The sequence below is a fragment of the Rattus rattus genome, chromosome 9 (genome assembly GCF_011064425.1).
Source record: "Rattus rattus isolate New Zealand chromosome 9, Rrattus_CSIRO_v1, whole genome shotgun sequence".
NCBI lineage: Eukaryota > Metazoa > Chordata > Mammalia > Rodentia > Muridae > Rattus > Rattus rattus.
The window spans coordinates 33811568-33830374 of record NC_046162.1 but is presented as its reverse complement, the minus strand read 5'-3'; the positions used below and the strand labels follow the sequence as shown (position 1 = coordinate 33830374).

The 18807-nt window shown below is 46.0% G+C and overlaps 1 protein-coding gene across 1 annotated transcript; it reads right to left on the bottom strand.

Moving 5' to 3' along the window:
- Nucleotides 1–375: 375 nt before the first annotated feature.
- On the bottom strand, nt 376–18133 carry LOC116910266. The gene is made up of 5 exons (XM_032914150.1): nt 17958–18133; nt 17228–17267; nt 1750–1837; nt 952–1257; nt 376–653 (listed from the first exon to the last, which is right to left on the bottom strand). Exons 1-5 carry the CDS (start codon nt 18131–18133, stop codon nt 376–378), a joined length of 888 nt encoding a protein of 295 aa, XP_032770041.1.
- Nucleotides 18134–18807: the final 674 nt, after the last annotated feature.

Below are 18807 nucleotides of genomic sequence, written 5' to 3'. Positions count from 1 at the left end.
TGAGACTGTGACACACCGGACAAAGATCCCGTAACAAGGGGGCGAGAGAATGAAGGAGGCACGAGCAGGCGTCTATGAAAGCGGAGGTTGCCCTTTGTGGGAGAGGAGATTCCATGCCAGGAGTCAGATGGATGTTGACAGGAGAGGTCGAGTTCCAGGGGGCCAGGGAGTGAACTTCAAATAACGATCCGATGCCCCTCTTTGTGTATGGACCCCGCTGAAGCTACAAGGATAAGGCACCAACCAGGGAGTTCTTCGTGGACCTTCATTTAATTTCACATTTTCTTCTCTTATGAGGTAGAGAAAGATGCCTGAGTCCACAATATCGCAGATCCGGAGGTTTACAGGGAATAAACAGAAAATCTCCACTTCTCTTCATTGGGGATCTTGGTGTAAATCACACATTGACCATGGCTGCTGGAGGCTGGGGTCTTCTGGGGCAAAGCCAGGAAGTAGGTGTGGAACTGACAGTGGATAGCTGGGATTCCAGGGCTCCCAGGCGGGAAACGGGGAATCCTCCTGGCACAGCATCGGCACTGGGTTCCCCTGAAGCTGTGCCGAAGGAACTGTGATGCCATAATCTGAAGGCTGGTACATGGGAGGTGGAGGGTACACAGAGAGCATGGAGTCATCAGCCTCATCGTAGAGAGGACCTGAGAGGGAGGAGAAACAGAATTCATAAGTATGTTACCCTCACTTTCTCTGAATCACGTCTAGCAATGGTCTGTCCTGTGTGGCTTGGTCTACCCTGAACAGGTCCAAATTCCATTCCCTTGGGGTGACAGAGGAACACAGACAAACAGAGAGGACAGACATTTATGCTGCTATGTGCAGTGGAGGCCTGTGGGAATGGGGATTCCCACACGGTGTGCTCTGCTCTGTGCTCATGAAGGACAGGTCACCTGATGCTGCTCTCTAGAGAACCAGAACGGGGATACAGAAGAGACTAACCTGGGAACCAGCTTTCATGGGGAGTGGAGCCCAGGATCCTGTACAGAGCCTCTGAATAAGGAGAAAACAAGGGTTCAATCCCTGGTCTCTCATTACAGAGCGTCCTGTGCAGATCCTGCAGGCTCAGCAGTAGGTGGAAACAGCTTTTCCAGCTCTTCTTCAGGCCCTGATGATAGAGGCGCTGGCAAAGAAACTTGGTCTTCTTGTGGATCTTCCTGCCTGGTTGGCCCACTTCCTGTTCGACTACTTCCCACTCCTGCAGGAAGACCCTGATTTCAGAGTCGGTCCATGAGCTACGGGAACGACCTGCAAGGGACGGGGAGGGCTGTGATGAGTGCCTTTGATGCAATGCACATGTGCATCTGAGCTCCTTAGAGACCCTTTCTGCGCACTGGCAAGCCAGAGATGTCTTCATTCAGACACCAGGGCATTAGGAACATGTGCGTGCAAACTCAGACTTGTTATCCGTCCTGCTCTTAACAGCGTGGAACACACTCACTTACAAGTATGCGTAGGTGACTTCAGTCATAGGAAATGCATTACAGAATGGAAAGGGCTGCCACAGGACAAGTGCTACCTGGGGACATGGTTCTGCCCAGACTCAAGGTTCTTCTCTCCCAGGGAGGCACTAACAGCTTTCAAGATTTAGGGTCTCATGCAAGAAGGACAGAAACCTAGGACTGAGTTCAAGTCAATTCTTGATTCAGCTGTCCACATCTGGAGTCTTGTATAAGCCTGTATATATGTAAAACTATGATAGAAGATTTTGGTTTTTAACTCAGAGTCGCTTCTGAATACCTGAGGGCTTTTGTTCTTCCTCCTTCACACTCTTTTCCACATTGGATTCTTCGGTGTTTTCCAAACTTTCACCTTGGTTTGTTTCTGTCTGCTCAGAAACGAATAAAGAATGGGTTAAAACCGTTTCATGCAACAAGATTCTGTCTCTCAGCTGTGAGCAAGGTTCCGGACCCAGCCCCTTGCAGCATCGCAAAGACAATGGACTCTTCACTCCTGTTCTACAGATGCCGGTCCATTCTCGCCAGGGGAAACATCCATGAACATTGGAGAAGCTCCCAAAGTCCCTCTCCTTTGAAGACCTCTGCCACTCCCTTTGTTCCCCTTTCTCGCCGAATTCCTTTTAGTTATCCTGGTGCTACACATCTGTATCTACACGTCCTCATAAACTCCAGCTTTGATTCAGATACATGAAGAGATCAGATGAACTAGATGAACAAATAATGATAGGTCGGGAAAGACGTAACGAGAGTGCTCGGCATAATTCTGTAATCCCATCTCTTTTCTAAGGGGTGGAGGCAGGTTCAGAACTTGGCTGTATAGTGGGTGTGGCCTAGCCTTGGTTCAATGAGATGCTGCCTTAAACAAAGGGAAATCAGAAAGGACAAGTACAAGGAGAGCACCACCTTCTGTATGTCTGCTAATTGCAGACATGGCTTCAAATTCAAGGTAGTTAACTATGTTTTTGCCAAGTTGTCTTGGCCGTGGACACAGCCCACAATGCCTTCCATCAGGCTTGCTCTGAGCACCAAATGGTTCCATATTCATACGGAGAGGAGATGTATGGTAGGGACATTCATTTAGCTATAAAATTTATGAGAGCAATTGAAGACAAATATTTCAGTTATCCTCTACAAAACACAAAAGTGGACCCCCCCCCCAACATGGCCTTCCAAGTCACCTGCATTTTCCTTCCAGAGCTTGAGTGTACTCCACAGAGTCTCGGAACTGGGGTTCGCTGTGTCCTGGTGGATGAGAGAAAGCCTGGGGTGTGGAGGAAGAGCTGTGTTCACTTCCCTGGGCTTCTGGAAGTCTGACAACCAGGTGGAGATCCAGTTGTTTATAAAGCTCTGGGATGTGCCTGAATCAGCCTCAGCCTACCTGGATGTGTAGAGTGGATCAGCAAAGGTTAACCGGAGCCTTTAATCCCACCCCAGGAGGCTCAGATTTTAGAGAGTTTTAGGCTCCATAACAAGTTCTAGGCTCAAATTCAAATACCAAATAAACTACGAACAAACAAGCTCAACTATTTAGTATTAGTAGAATAAATTCCTCCATATATGTGTGTATGTATATATATATGTATGTATTTATGTGTATTTAAGTATAAATATATTCTTGAAAGGAATTCATTAGAATGACTTACAGGCTGTGGTCCTGAACTGGCTGTGACAGCAAAGTCCAAAAGTCCAGGTGGGTCTTTTCTTGTCTTCAGGAAACACTAGATTCCTGAAGGGGCAGGCTCTACTGCAGATGAAGGAATGGACTTGCTAGCCAAGTGACGATCTGCAGCCAAAGAGCAAACGCTTCCTACTCCCATGTCCTTATGTAGGATTCTAGCAGGTATGGCTCAGATTAAAGGTGTGTTCCCTCCATGCCTTACAGATCCAGATGAAAAATTCGTGTCTTCTAGCCTCGGGTGGAGAAGTGGATCTACCGATTTAAAATTGGGAGAAAAATCAAACAAATTGTGTCCCTATTTTTTTGATGTTAGTTAATAGCAAATGTAGTCAAGCTGACAACCAAAAATAGTTATCCATAGTTTACATTTATTTTTGAGACAGGATCTCTTTCCATAGCTCTGACCATTCCGGAACTCACCATGTAGAGTCCCCATACCTGTCTGTCTGCCTGTGCTTTGCCTAATCCAACACGGAGATTAAAGGCATGAGCCACTATGCCCATGTAATTTAATATTTGACACGTTTACTAAATATGTTCACATGACCTAAAGTTACATCGTAAATGTGAAACATATAGATTTTTTAACCCTTTCGTTGTTGTAAATAAAAATCATCTCTAAAATTGTAGCTAATCTATAGTAATCAGGGAAGGAGGATCTGGCAATATCATCACCAAAAGGCACAAAGAGAAACAGAAAGCAGTGAAGGAGATCAAGGAATAGCAGGAACCCGAGGTCTGAGGAAAAGGCAGGCGTGGCAGAGCAGTGGGGACCCTATGATGAAGGCCACCCTGGACTTGTCCACTCGGGGCCTGGCCACCTAGCCTGGCCATCTTTCATTTCATCTCAGTACTGTTATCAGCCTGACTGTGTCCTGAACCCTTCCCTGCTCCACAGAAACACTCAGCTGCTTCTTCTAGCAGATGTGGTGAAAGGTGTTGGGACCATATTCACGTGAGCACAAAGGAAACTGGGATACAACATTTGACTAATTTGAACAGGGAACCAGGTCATTCAGTTCAAGGGTAGGGAAAACCCTCGTTCCTTTTCTTCTCGGGTTTTTATTTGGTTTGAGTTTGTTGAGAAAGAAGATCCCAGGCTATTTATCCTGTAACCTACTCTGGAGCCAAGAATGACCAACGGTTTTGCCCCTTTTCCCTTATCTCCTAGTTGCTGGGATTACATCCAGTGGTCACATATTCATGTGATAAAGCGAAGGGAAAGCTGTTGGTTCATATAAGGAAACAGAGTTGGGTTTTATTAAGTGATTTTAATATGTATTTGAAGCACCGGGACAAGAGAAATTCAACTTGGATGAATGGGTGTGAATTCCTCAAAAGAAACCCCTTTTGGGGTTGGGGATTTAGCTCAGTGGTAGAGCACTTGCCTAGCAAGCGCAAGGCCCTGGGTTCAGTCCCCAGCTCCGAAAAAAAACAAAAAAGGAAAAGAAAAAAGAAAAAAAAAAAGAAATCTGCTTTTGATTATTTTATCTTGTTCTTCTTGTTCTTGTTCTTGTTCTACTACTAGTAGTAGTACTACTTCTACTTCTATTATTATTATTATTATTATTATTATTATTATTATTATTAGTCCAGACATGGTTGAAGTATCCTAGGCTCACCCGCAACTTCCTTAGTAGCGTAAAATGACCTTGACCTCCTTCTCCCTGCCTCTGTCCCCTGAAACTGAAGCTTTGGCCTGACAGAAGCCTATCTTCCCTCTTTTGTTTTGTCCTTTTATCTCCTTTTAAATACTCCCCTTTCCTTTGTTCCTTTCTCCATTGATTTCTTCTTTCTTTGTTGACCCAAGCTCTCGTTGCCACGTTGGCAGTCACTTGTTGTACATCTAACTTTTCAGTCAAGGGATACTGAGAACAGAGATCTGGCATATTCTTTGTGTAACCTTCTCAACTGAGGCACCTAGGCAGTCAGAATCCTGAAGCATCTGTAGACCATCATTTTTTCCTAATGATGTAACAGGTTGACTCTCTTAACCTATTCACAGTTAAGGGGCTAAGGTGACACATGAAAACAGTTTTCATCTATGTGCTTTATGAGATGGCAGTAGGTTAAGTTGGAAATTGAGACGTACCCAAGAACTGAAGGGCAGACAGAGAACCCAGCATCAGGACAGCTCATGGGCACTAGGTCTCAGGGTCATATCTAAGCAAGAAAACTCTTCTATCCTATTTTGTCATTCACAAGTCTGAGGGGCTCATGCTGGGTCCCAGATGTGGACAGCTGTGCTGATGACATATCTGAACTCAGTGGTCTAGGATGTCAGCCCAGTGTAATCTCTGTAGGCCCAGAGGCCAGGAAAGGCCCAGTGTAAAGGGACTCTGAGTCCCATATCAGGACAGGCTCCCTGGGTAGCCAGTGTCACGTGCAAACTTTGTCTTTTCTAGATCTAACCCCAGGGCTTCCTAGCAATACTGTCACCAAGACTGAGTAAAGCTATGTGTGATGTGTCCTGCACCCAGAGGCCAGATGAGGGTGTGGGATCCTCTGGAGTTACAGAGGGTTGTGAGCCACCATGCATGTACTGGGAATCTAACCCAGATCCTCTGGAAGAACAGCAAGTCTGCTTAGCACTTGGTCTTTCCTGTCTCTCGTGGTGATTCTTTTTGGAGACAGACTCTCGGTGTGTAGCTCTAGTCGGTCTTGCTATGCAGACCAGGCAGGACTTGAACACTGTCTTTGTAGTACTGGAATTAAAGGTGTATATCACCACAGCACACCAGGAAAATGTCTTTCACAAACCAGACCAAATGTGAGCATAGTAATCTTTATTCCTTTCAGTACTCCCTGTGTACAGCCCTACCCCTGAGATACACGGAAGATGGTTCTTACATCAAGAAAGAGTTTAGGATAAATATTAACATTCAGAAACGTCCACTGTTCAGTGAAACACACCTGCACATTTTTTAGTATCTTTTTGTTTTTACAAATTTTTAAATGTTTCACATCATTATTAATTTTATATACATATAATAATTAACAGAGTTATCCAGGATCTCCATCTATGTCAGTATTAACATCAATGTCAAGACCTTGTTTCTTTAGAAAGAGTGAAAATGCTCGTGGAGCGCAGGGCAATCCCAGCACTTTGGATCAGGAAGATCCTGATTTATATCCAAACTTGTTAGCCATGAAGAGCACAGAGAAAGGGGGGTAGATTATAGTATAGAAAGTCTACTGTGCTTTCAACTCCTTATTACTCACTGACATAGACGAAAGTATCCCAGAGTACCCAAGGCACATTTATTTTATCATATATTTCCAGGTATTAATATACTCTACATTTTTCACTTCACTGATTGTGTTCCCACTGCCAAGTTCCTGCAGTGAGGGCCATGCTTGACAATGCACAGCAACCTCAGAGTCTCATTTATCCATCACATATAACATTAAAACCCGCTTGAGCCACATTTTGTTAATTTCCCAGCCTGTTAAACCCTGATAACGGGGCTTGATATTTAATTCTGCTCCAAGTCCTCAGGTTAGAGTGCACCATTGAGCAAACCTGATGATGTATTTAGGTAGAAAGACAGTGAGCAGTAACCTGAGGAACCCTGGAGTGTCTACCGAGGACTCGGTACTACTGGAGTTGACCTGTAATTACTAAAACCAGAAGGACGACATTCCAGCCTTTATCTCACTCCTCTTTCCCAGTGAACAGGACAATACACCAAGGAGTGACAGTACTTAGCCAGAACAGTCTGCATGTATTGACTGTCCAACGCCTTAAAATGTGGGCATGTGTGATTTACAAGGATTCCTTCTAAGCGATTATTCAAGACCCACAAAATGAGATAATGTTGTTTGAGGCTTCGCTCAAAGTAAAGTGTTGGGCGAATCTCCCCACGGGAGCAGACAACATATCCTCCCATAGCAGCTTCTCCACAGTATAGACCTGGGGGGGCGGAGGCTGGAGAGGCTTCTGGAGAAGTGTCTGGGCATCCACTGCACTTCATATCAAAGGCCATTTGCTCCTCTGTGAGATGGGCAAGATCTCAGGACCTCTCAGGTTGCAATGCCTGGGTCATGCAAACCATGTGGCACCAGCAAGAGAGGCTAGGAGAGGCTATGAGAGGCTATGAGAGGCTAGAGGGGAAAGTGCAAGAGACCCCAGCAGTTTTGGAGATGCTAGGAAACCACGGGATGACCATAAAGAACAGCAGCAGCAATGGAGTGGGGCAAGCAAGTGTCTAGAAGAGAAGCTGTTTGACTACAAAGGGCACAGCTGAAGAAATGACGCAAGACCTCCAGTTACAGCTTCTCCAGACACTGATGCTTCCCATAGACACTACAGAAACACCATGGTATGAACTGCTTTACAAACCTATAGAGACAAATGCACTGACTACTGTCTGAGTTGTCAGAGGGTGGGGTTTTTGTGACCCTGTTTATAAAGACTTTTGGAAATTTGTGCAAAGTGAGGAAGACGCTGCTGCTTGGTTGTTCTTGGTGTCCCCGGATTAAATTGCCAAAGGAGAGGAATGCATTTTGTGATAAAATTAACCAACTTTTAGAATCTCAGTAAAGAGTGAAGGACCACAATTAATTCTTTGATAAAACTGAATGGCTGGAGATGTGGAGAAATCGTTAAAAGGGTTCTAAGTGTTCCCTGGAAGAGAATCTTGTCTCTAGCAGACACAGAGCTTGAGTTATGGGAAATCAAGTTAGAGTTCTCATTGTAAGGTTGGCTGAGTTACAGAGAAAATTCATGCGTCAACCTGGGAGGGTGTCAGGGATCCAGTACCTTGGGATGTGGATGAGTGGGAGAACCCCTATTGAAGCTGAGGACACTGAAGAATCAGCATGAGATGTACTCTGCCCACACAACCTTAAATCTCGCTGTCTTAGATGGGGTTTCGATTGCTGACCCAAAGTACCACAGCCAAAAAGCAAGTTATTCTGGAAAGGGCTTATTAGGCTTATAATTTCATATTGGATTACTTTTTCTTTTCTCCCCTCCTCTCATCTCCCCTCCTCCTCCTCCTTCTACTCCTTCTCCTCCATCTCCATCATCTTCCCTTCTCCTTCTTCTTCTTCTTCCTCCTCCTCCTCCTCCTCTTCTTCCTCCTCCTCCTCTTCTTCCTCTTCCTCTTCCTCCTCCTCCTCCTCGTCCTCCTCCTCCTCCCCCTTCTTCTTCTCCCTCTCTCTCTCTCTCTCTCTCTCTCTCTCTCTCTCTCTCTCTCTCTCTCTCTCTCTCAGCAGAGGGATGAGGGGAAGAACCAGGAAGATGATGGGCAGGGCTTCCAGAGTAGTGGGGCCGAGAGTGGAGAGATTTGACAGGACTTACTGGAGTCACAGAGGGTTGTACACCACCAGGCATGTTCTGGGGGCATCTTGTCCAAGTCCTCTTAACCGTTGGATCATCCCTACAGCTCATGGGATTTTGTTTTAGACACAGAGTCTCACTGTATGGCCCTCTTTTATCGGGAACTTGCTGTGTATGTCAAGATGGACCTGCATCCTGTGCCTACCAGGGACTGAGATTAAAGGCTGCAAAACCACATTGGGCCAGGTTTCCTTTTGCATTCATTTGCCAAGCTTTACGAAGTGAACTGTGGAGCCCAGTTCACACTTATTCTGCATCGCTCCAACCTCCCTGCTTCCCACATGTTTGACTGCAGACTGCTGGGATGGGGCTGTGCATTCCTCTGCTTTTTCTTTCTGGAACTTTCCTCATTACGCTTCACCTGGACAGTGGCAGGCAGTGCTTTGCACAGGATAGGCACTTTGCCTTCTGGAGTTTCTGCAATAACTGCTTTAGAAGAAGGAGTTTGTTCCTGAACTGTTTATTTTAGCGATCTGGGGCTTTTCTCTATCTCCTCCACATCTGTCCATCACCTCCAGCTTCTCTCTTTTCTCTTCATTCTCTAGAGTCGCCTTCACACCCACTCTGCTGTGTCCAACCTATTTTCTTCCAGATTCCTCCCTAAACGTAGCAACACCCAGACGTAGGCCCCGCTATTTACAAGCTCCCGGCCGGGTCCTCAACCACACTGCTCCACTTCCTGGTATCTGCGGTCCTGCTTCCCAACACCGGAAGCTAACCCCTGTCCCACTGACCAGGACTTCTGCCACTTTTTCTTCATATTCCTTTGCCAAGAAGTTGAGCACAGTCCGTTTCACCAGTTACTACAAATTAGCTACGGTTTTACAGAGTGACATTTAAGAATAAATTCAGAGTTAAAAAAAAATTCCCATCTTCGTTTTCATCAAATGTTTATATATGTGAAGGAGTTGCTCGTATATGAGGAAACCAGTAAGGCAGGCTAACACTTCTGTTTGCAGGTCTTTTATTATTATTAATTCCTTGCTCTTTAAAATTGTCACTGTGAGGGGCTGAAGAGGTGGCTCAGTGGTCAGGGGCACTGACTGCTCTTCCAGAGGTCCTGAGTTCAAATCCCAGCAACCACATGGTGGCTCACAACCATCTGTAAGGGGATCCGATGCCCTCTTCTGGTGTGTCTGAAGACAGCTCCAGTGTACTTATAAAATTGTCACTGTGTCTCTCTCAGTAGCCCAGGGTCTAATGCACTTCTAGTCAATAACTCTTGCCTCACCGTCCTGAGATGGTGTTAGAAACTTCTGTTTATCTTGTCTTGATCCATACCACACAGGAAGGTAGGATCTGGGTGGATCTGATTCAATCATAGCCCACAGCTTTATAAGGGGCCAGATCTCCACAGAGTCTTAGCCTTGCAGAAGCCAGAGAAGTGAAGGCAGCTCTCCACACCATACTCCAGGCTCTGCTGGGCCAGTTAGGACACAGTGACTGCTGGATCCCTCATTCTGTGGAATGGTTGGAAGCCCAGGAGCGAACATGGGTGAGTTGGAAAAGCCCACTCTTGTGTTTTTTTGGGAGGGTGGCTGGATTTTTATGGTCTCTGAAACTATCTTACAAGTGACCCTGGCTTGGCTGGGATTTATTTTGTGAACCAGGTTGGTCTCCAACTTGCAGTGTGATCCTTACAACTCCCCTCCCATAGTGCTTAGGCCACAGGCCTGAGCCACTCTGCCTGGCGCTAGAACTCTCAGAGGCACTGAAGTGCACCTCTCACAGGATCCCCCCTTCTCCAGTAATATGACCTCATTTCCTCGTCGAATGTAACATGGGTGGAGGTGTTGATTCTGTGCATGCATTTTACAGAAAAGGAAACGGAGCCATGATATAGCCAATAATTTTTAAGGACCCACAGCTGTGATACTGAGAGGAGAAACCAGCATGATGTTCAGGTCCAGCATCTTGGTTCTCATTGATTTGATTGCTGCTTATTTGGTCCATTGGTTACTTGTGAGTCTGGCTTAGCTCTTTATGTCAAGGCAGTCTGGAGCAGGACAGGTAGTCCTACCTGGTGGGCACTACCCAAGGATCCCTGTGACTCTGATTTCTGAGAACTGGAACTCCAGATGTGAGACACAATAGGCAATTTTGTCTTTTAACACAGGGTCTCGGGTGTGGGTTACTCTGGATTTGTAATCATCAGGTACCACAATGACCTCAAATATGGTCCGTCTGCCTCTCCCTTACTTTCTGAGTGGCAAAGGGACTCTCTAAGCACATTCTTTTGCTATTGTCTCCTTTTGACATAAGTTCTCAGTCTGCAGCCCAGGATAGCCTTGGTTGAGCTCCTTCTAAGGCCAGGAATATGGGCTTGTGTCAGCTGACATGGAGAACATATCTGTTTTTTATTCATTCGTGCACTTTGAGACAGGGTCTGAGGCTGCCCAGGCCGACCTCAGATTTACTATGATTCCAAGGATGACCTTGAGTTTCCTGAGCTCCAGTCTCACAGAAGTGCTGGGATGACGGGCATTCGCCATCCTGTTCGGATTTTCAGTGAGTTCCCTTCCATGCCTTACTTCTGTCTCTCCTTAATTCTTATACGACAGCATTTCTCTACTTTTAAGAACTGTAATCTCTCGGAGGCCAGAATATTCTAGGATTCACAATGAATCAATGCTGGCCCTGAACTTCTGCTGATGCCCCTGCCTCTGTTTCATTGTTAGGAACACAATCCTCAGCTTGTTTTTTTTTTTTTTTTTTTTTCCGGAGGTGGGGACCGAACCCAGGGCCTTGCGCTTGCTAGGCAAGTGCTCTACCACTGAGCTAAATCCCCAGCCCCCCCCTTTTTTTTTAAGTTTTAGGCATGGTTTTATTACTTAACCCAGCTTTGGTCTAGAACTCAGGATGTAGCCTAGGTTAACCCTTGAGAAATTGTCTTCCAAACTCAACTTTCTCAGTGAAGTGAGCCCACACCATCAGTTATTAATGTTTTGGCATTTTTTGTTGTCATTTTTTTGAGACTGGTCTTGTTCTCTGATGAAAGCTGGTTCAAACTAGTGACTGCCCTAACCCTGCCTCTCGCACGCTGCCATACACTGTGTTTGTACCAAGTGTCTAATTTAATTACTAAGAGAATCCTATTACACGTGTGCAGTCAATACAGTTTACTTTGCTGTTGTTGTTTAGAGAGCCACCGAGGAAACTGGACATGTGGCTGACATCCTAGAATTGACAGAAGACAATGGATACCAGGAAGTAGAGAATCCCTCAGGTGTCAACTCCTAAAGGTCTGGCTGTGTGTGAACAATATTTTGTCCCATATACTCCTCCCCAGTCAGAACGGCTTCCTTAGGCCCCACATAGTGCTGACTCTGGGCACATAGGAGCTCTTCACAACTTTCTGGGATCCTGATTTTCAACCATGGCTCTGAAGGAATGGGACTGAGTCAGGCTTTGAGCTTCAAATGGGCAAGCTTCCCAGGTGGGCAGTGTATCTAGAAAACATTCTCTATTCCCTGACATATTTTATAAAAGAAAACACACTTGCACTTGTCCCTGAGTGACCACATCTTGTGGCTGAAAGGGACTCAGGAAGATGCTAAATCCAGGGATGGCCCACAAGGGTTACTCATTTCCCAAACTTTCATACATCAAAGTCTGGCTGTACAGTATGAAGAATAATCTCTGGAAAAACGGTCAGGTGAGCATATTTGTAAAGTCAACTGCTCTCCTCACAATCCTCTGTCCCATGTAGGTCCTTCAGACAGATCATGGAGTCACTGGAAATCAGTGTCTTCCTGCAGGAATGGGAAACTGTTGGACAGGAAGTGGCTTCTCAGGAAGGGAGATCCTGAGAAAGTCTAGAGCTGTTTCCCAGAGGCTCTATCACAAGGGCCCGAGGAAAGGCTGGAGTAGCTGTTTGCACCTGCTGCTGAGCCTGAAGGATCTGTACAGAACTCTATGTAATGAGAGATCAGGGAAGGCCTTGTTTTTTTCCTTATGGGGAGGCTGGGCTCCAGGTAGCACAAACACTTCAGGTTTGCTCTTACACATTTTCACCTTATATCCTAGAGTGGCATCCACAGGCACAGTCACTCCCCTTCCCTGAGCAGAGGCAAAACTGACAGGAGCACCCACTCCCCACACTTCTACCTGCATGCACAGGAAGAACTTGCCATTGTCTAGAGAGGCCTAACTGTGAGACTTGTAGACTCGCATGTGTTCAGAACAGAAATGAAGAGTGGATTTCACAGGCAGAGAAGAACCAGAGTGTGGAAGAGATGCTTAACCAGTCCTGTTTTCTCAGGACCTCTCTGTGATGGTTCCACCCACCTCCAGCTTGGCCTAAATCCTCAGATTCGAGAATTCTTGACAGGTTCAGTATACCTCCAAACACCTACGTGTACCAGCTTCAGGACTGTTAAACGTCAATTGTCCCCCTCACCAGTGACAATCCTGGACAATCATTTCAACAAGCGCTCTCCATAGCTGGTTCATGCCCCTGACCAAGGGGACCCCAGCCTCCCTCAGAAGTTTCAACCTCAGGACAATCCAGATCATCAGGGAAGATAACAGAAATCTCAGTCATCCTCTCTCCGAAGAACTGAGGATACACCTTCTCCTTTTGTAACTGGTGCCCCTGTGTCCACCTCACATCAGAATAAAATGTGATATTAAGTGAGTGGACAGGACTTCATTCTTTATGCCTTGTTCTTGACCTTCCAAGGAAACCATAACTATTGAAAGGTAGGGGACTTGCGTAGGGTGGGATGGTCATCTGTAAAGGTGGTCAGGGAGCTGACCTTCCCCCTACCTATTAGTTTTTTATTGTGGAGGCCCTATTTCTAGAATGGCAACTCTTAGTGCCAGGAGAGCCGTTCAATCCCATCTCCACTCTCTCTTCTGTGGTCAGAGAACTTCTATTAACTGTGCTCATGGTTTCTGGATAAACCAAAGACATAACTGTTCAGGGTACACTTAACCACGGGTTTACTTGTAAATATGAGAGAGAGAGAGAACAGCCGGGGGTATCTGTGAGAGCTCTGAGCAGAGAGAGAATGGAGCAGACCGAGCGTGTTCAGCTGACTAGACCTGGACAGGAGAAAAAAGCGAGCAGAGATGAGAACTAGAGAGTGGAACATGGAGAGAGGGGGAGCTCAAGAGAGCAATGAAAAGGAGGTGGGGAGGCAAGAGCATGAGGAAAGGAGAGAGGGAGGCCGAGGGTTGCAGCCATTAAGTAGCAGGATTATAAAGAGAATGAGTCTCTGGAAGGACCTAATCCCCCCTTGGAGAGAGCTAATCTCTTGAGTTGGGTTCCTTTTTTTTTTTTTTTTTTTTTCTTTCAAAATAGATTCTTCTCTCATACAATACATCCTAACCACGGTTTCTCTTCCCACCACGCCTACCATTTACCCCCCCTCCCCTCTGGATCCACTCCCCGTCAGCATCCCTTCATAAAAGAGCAGGCCTCCGAGAGACAACAACCAATTATACACGCAAAAAGAAAATACCGTAAGACAAGGTAAAAGCCCCCAACTGAGTCTAGGCAAGGCAACCCAAAAAGAAAAAAATGTCCTAAGCACAGCCCAAAGTGTCGGAGACACACCCACTCCCACAGTTAGGAGTCCCACAAGAACAACAAACTACTAGCCACTAGCCACAACACAGATGCCGAGGACCTGGTACAGATCCCTGTAGGTTCCATGCTTGCTTCAGTCTCTGTAAACCATGTGTCCTGCTTAGTTGATTTGGTGCGTCATGTTCGCCTGGTGTCCTCTATCCCCTCTGACTCCCACAATCTTCCCACAATCTCTTCCATGGGATTCCCAGAGCTCCCGTGGCGGCCTCCATGTAGACTCTCTCTCCACATAGTCTTACTGTGGGTCTCTGCATTTGCTCCGGTCTGGAGGAAGCCTCTCTGATGAAACCGGACAACAAGGCACCGATCTCTGAGCATAGTAAAATATCGTTAAGAATCACTGACTTTTTTTTTTTTTTAAAGACTAGGCTTTGGTTCTACTCTAGATCTCTGGACCATTCGGTCTCCATTTCTTGGCATTCCAAATAGTGTTGGGCATGGGTGCCCTCTTACGGAGTAAGCCAGCCTCAAGTTAAATCGGACATCGCTTTCTACTCTCACAAGTTCAGTACCGCCATTGCCCCAGCACATCTTGCAAGCAGGACACATTGTAGGTCAAAGGTTTTGTGGCCGGGTGGGCTTATTTAAGGTATCGGATGAGACAGGGTCTCACTCCATAATTCTGGCTGTCTTAGATCTCGCTATGTAGACCAAGTTGGCGGGCGATTCACAGAGATTCACCTACCTCTGTCACAGAAGTGCCTGGATTAAAGGCATGCACCACCCTGTCTTGTTGGAGTGTTGTTTTTGTACAGTGTATGAAGATGTCTCTGTCCTTCCTTGCCTGCCTAAGGCACCTTCTGATTGGTTAAAATAAAAAGCCTATGGCCTATAGCAAAAGCCAGACAAAGAATAGTAAGGTGGGACTTCCGGACGGAGAGAGGAACTCTGGGAAAGAGAGACGCGCGGGAGATTTGCTACTGAGATGTGAAGGAAGTTGAACGAATGAAACTGAGGAGGTAACTAGCCACACGGTAGAGCTTAGTATAAATGGGATAATGGAGTTACGAGGTAGATGGGAACAAGCCTAAACTAAGACCAAAAGTATTGTAAGTAAATATAAGCCTCTATGTCATTATTTGGGAACTGAGGTGGACCTATAGAAAGACCCATTTGGTGCTCAACGTGCGGAAGAAAATTCAAGCTTAGCCTGAGGAAAGTCCTGGGTGGAAGGCGGTTTCCTAGCCAGAGCAGGGAAGAGGCAGGAGACTGCCGGAGGCTGAGTGCTTGACTTCTTTAAGAAGCCCTTGCTGAGCAGAAAAACCAGATCCACTATCAGAGCCTCAGGGCAGCCTCAGAGTCTCCCAAGAACTGCATGGTTCTGGAGAAGGGTCAAGCAAACTTTAGAGAGACCTAGGTGACTGAAAGACACACGGGAGCCAGGCCACTTTGGGTGCATGTACATACTTAGCCACACAAAGCATTCCACAGCGACCACCCACCCCATCCCCAGGGCACAGCTGCATGTGCAAGCTCTCCATGTTGCGAGGCAGCCTGCGCCTTGCCCAGAGCTGGAACAGCAGAGAGGCTGAAGTCAGCCCACACTACTCCAGTGAGAGTCTTGGTGCGAACAGAGGTCAGAGGCAGCAGCCCCGGGGCCCATGCATGTGGCCCCAGGACAGGCAGGCTATAGACCACAGTATATCACCCCATCCTACACAGTCTGAACTACTGGAAAAGTGAGCTGATCAGGTCCCTGCACTCCAAAGCACAGACGCCTCGACTTCTCCAGGAGACCACCGGCTGAGCTGAATAGTGGGTCTACCTATTCCCGGTGAGCCCAAGGGCTGGGCGCGGCCAACGGCCAGCTTGACTAGCTAGCCGAATGTCTGGAACAGGGCTACCCGCAGTGGGAAGTGCAAGCTGAACAGCTCAACAGAGACTAGCACAGAAGATACCTAAGCCCTGACAGGAGCCTTTGAACAGGTTAAAATATGTTTGGAATTATGCTCCAGTGCTCAAGAAAGAAAAGGAAAAAAATAGTTTAAAATTACTAAAATAAAGCTCCTTTAGGAAGGAAAGAGTTAGAGATTGAAAAAGAAAAAAAATTCTATGTTAAAAAAAATCGGAAACACAACAACACGGGGCATCTGGATTCCACATAATTTTGTTACAATTATCAGCATACAAATAATTATACTTCCGGTAAGGATTGCAATTTTAGACATCCTGTTTAAGAGAGGTGAGAATAAAGCAGGCACAGGGAAGGAGAAGACTGAAAAATGAAATGCTGGAACAGAGGCAAAAGGAATAAGTGACATCAGTCCAATCCAAAGCCTGGAGTCACCTTGTGACGAGTTACACAGTGGCATCTCATCCAGTTCCTAGAGAAGGAGACGTATGCTGGGCTAAGAATACAGAGCTGTTTAATGATGCTACCCTCGGGCAGTGCAGTGCTACAGACTATATATTTTTTTATAGAGTTTGGAGAATTAAAATATGAACACATTAATGCATCATACAATTGATCTGTACTCAGGATTTCAATATGTGCTTGCCTTAAATTCTGAGGGGAATGGCTCAGAGATTGCATGTTTGTTAGAGATGGTGGCCATCTTGGAAATGCCTTTACAATTGAAAGCTGAGGATGCCCCAGCCATACGTTAGAGTGCAGCCATATTTTAGACATTATTACACAGAATGCGTTACAAATAGATCTTACTGTCCTACAGGTCAGGCGGTTATGAAAGGATCTAGCTATGCTTCAAAGAGCATGTACATTCGACAGAAGAGGGACATGGGATCTTAGGCCCATGTGGTGGTTTGAATGAAAATGGCCTCCATAGACTCATAAGGATTGATAGTATTGGGAGGTGTGGCCTTTTGGAGTAGGTTTGGCCTTAGAGGAAGTATGTCACTCAGGTACTAGTTTTGGGTTTCTGATGCTCAAGTCAGGCCTAATATCCCTTTTCCTGTGACTGGGGATCCAGATGCGGAACTTTCAGCCTCCTCTCTAGCACCATGGCTGCCCGCATGCCATGGTCCCCGTTATAACGATAATGGACTAAACCTCTGAACTGTAATCCAGCTCAAATTAAATGTTTTCCTTTTTAAGAGTTGCCACTGTCATGGTGTCTCTTCCTAGCAATAAAACCCTCACTAAGACAAACGGATGAACCTTTCTTCCCCTCCACAGTGCTTACCAGGAGCGTGCCCATTGCCACATTAAGGTAACACGCAGAACTGGTGATAAGAGATATGGAGTTTGATGAAACCTGGTCTTAGGCTTTTGAACAGGTTTGTGGCAGGAATGTGGAAGAGTTTGCAGGTTCACGTTAGAGACACCTGAGAATGTCATTAATGCCTTTATATATACATATTACTTTTTATGTGCATTGGTGTTTTGCCTGTGTGTATGTTTGTATGAGGGTGTTACAGACAGTTGTGAACCACTGTGTGGGTGCTGGGAATTAAACCCAGGTCCTTTGGAAGAGTAGTCGGTTCTCTTAACCAGTGAGGCATCTCCCCGGCCCCCATCATTAATGTCTTAATGGGACATTCTGGTAACGGTTCAGAAAATCGTAATTCCAGTAGCCATGTAGACAGTAAGGGCTGTGCCAATGGGACCTCAGCTGGGAACCAAGACTTTATTAAAACTGGGAATAGAAGCCGTATTGCATTATGGCCAAGGGCTTGCCTACATTTCTGTACCTGTCCTGAAACTTGGATGGAGGTTCCCAGTTCAAAAGCAATGAAGTTGCTGGACGAATTTTGAGGGCAACTTAGCCTTCCGGTTATAGCATGGTTACCACTGGCTACTTTAACCAGGTTTACAGTTAACCTTCAACTTGTAGCACGGTTACCATCGGTTACTAGTCAAGTTTACATTGAGAATTGTAAGTGAACAAGCAGAGCAGGACATGAGAGGTTTACGTTTTGGTCAGGAAACAGGAACAAGCACAGTTAAAGGTGCTGACTGCGCAGATGCAGACGGAGCGACAGGAGCTGTTAAAGATCAGTGACATGAAGCAGACGCAGCAGAACGGTTCATACTGGGACTGGAGCAGAGGGCCCTGAGGGCGTTCAGGAAGTGGCAAGGCCTCATCCATCCCAGGCTCCAGGATGTAACACTGGAAAGGCGAGCTGGTGAGGTGTCCTGCTGGTTTCACAGAGAATGTGTTGTTTTCAGTTGGTTTCTTGGTTTACTTTGCTCTCCCCGGGCACGCATTGGATGCTGCAGCCATGGTCCTAGGGGCCTGACTATTGCTTGAGATGGCAGCAGAACGTGGCATTGTCCACATGGTACTGATTTTCAGGCATACAGAATGCTGGGGTATGGGGTTATGGAGGCTGCCAGCAAGCCTATGGATCAAGAAACTCTGTAGCAGGAATGGATTCCTCGGTGAAAGCAAAAAAAGAAAATGGAATTAACAGTTCCCAGAAATGGAAAGATATGTGGATTTTTTTTTCTTTTTCTTTTTTTCGAAGCTGGGGACCGAACCCAGGGCCTTGCGTTTGCTAGGCAAGCGCTCTACCACTGAGCTAAATCCCCAACCCGATATGTGGATTTTTAAAAATGAAAACATGAACCAGGTGTAGAACATCCATGGACCACCAACGTAGGCTATATAGTAAGACCCCTTTCTCTTACATATATACAAAAGAGATAAAATTATATATCTGCATAAGTATGTATATGATTTTGATGAAAATGTGTTCTAGTTCATTAGTAACTAATGAATTAAAATCATTACAAATGCAGTTCTTGCAAAGGACCTGAGTT

Excerpts from the sequence above, each read along its gene's own strand:
- LOC116910266 (XM_032914150.1), bottom strand. The coding sequence starts at position 18,133 with ATGGATGAGGCCTTGCCACTTCCTGAACGCCCTCAGGGCCCTCTGCTC. Across the intron at positions 17,268-17,957 it reads TCCTGTTTCCTGACCAAAAC|TTCTGCGTGTTACCTTAATG; the intron begins GTAAACCTCTCA and ends TCTTATCACCAG. Across the intron at positions 654-951 it reads CCATGAAAGCTGGTTCCCAG|GTCCTCTCTACGATGAGGCT; the intron begins GTTAGTCTCTTC and ends CCTCCCTCTCAG.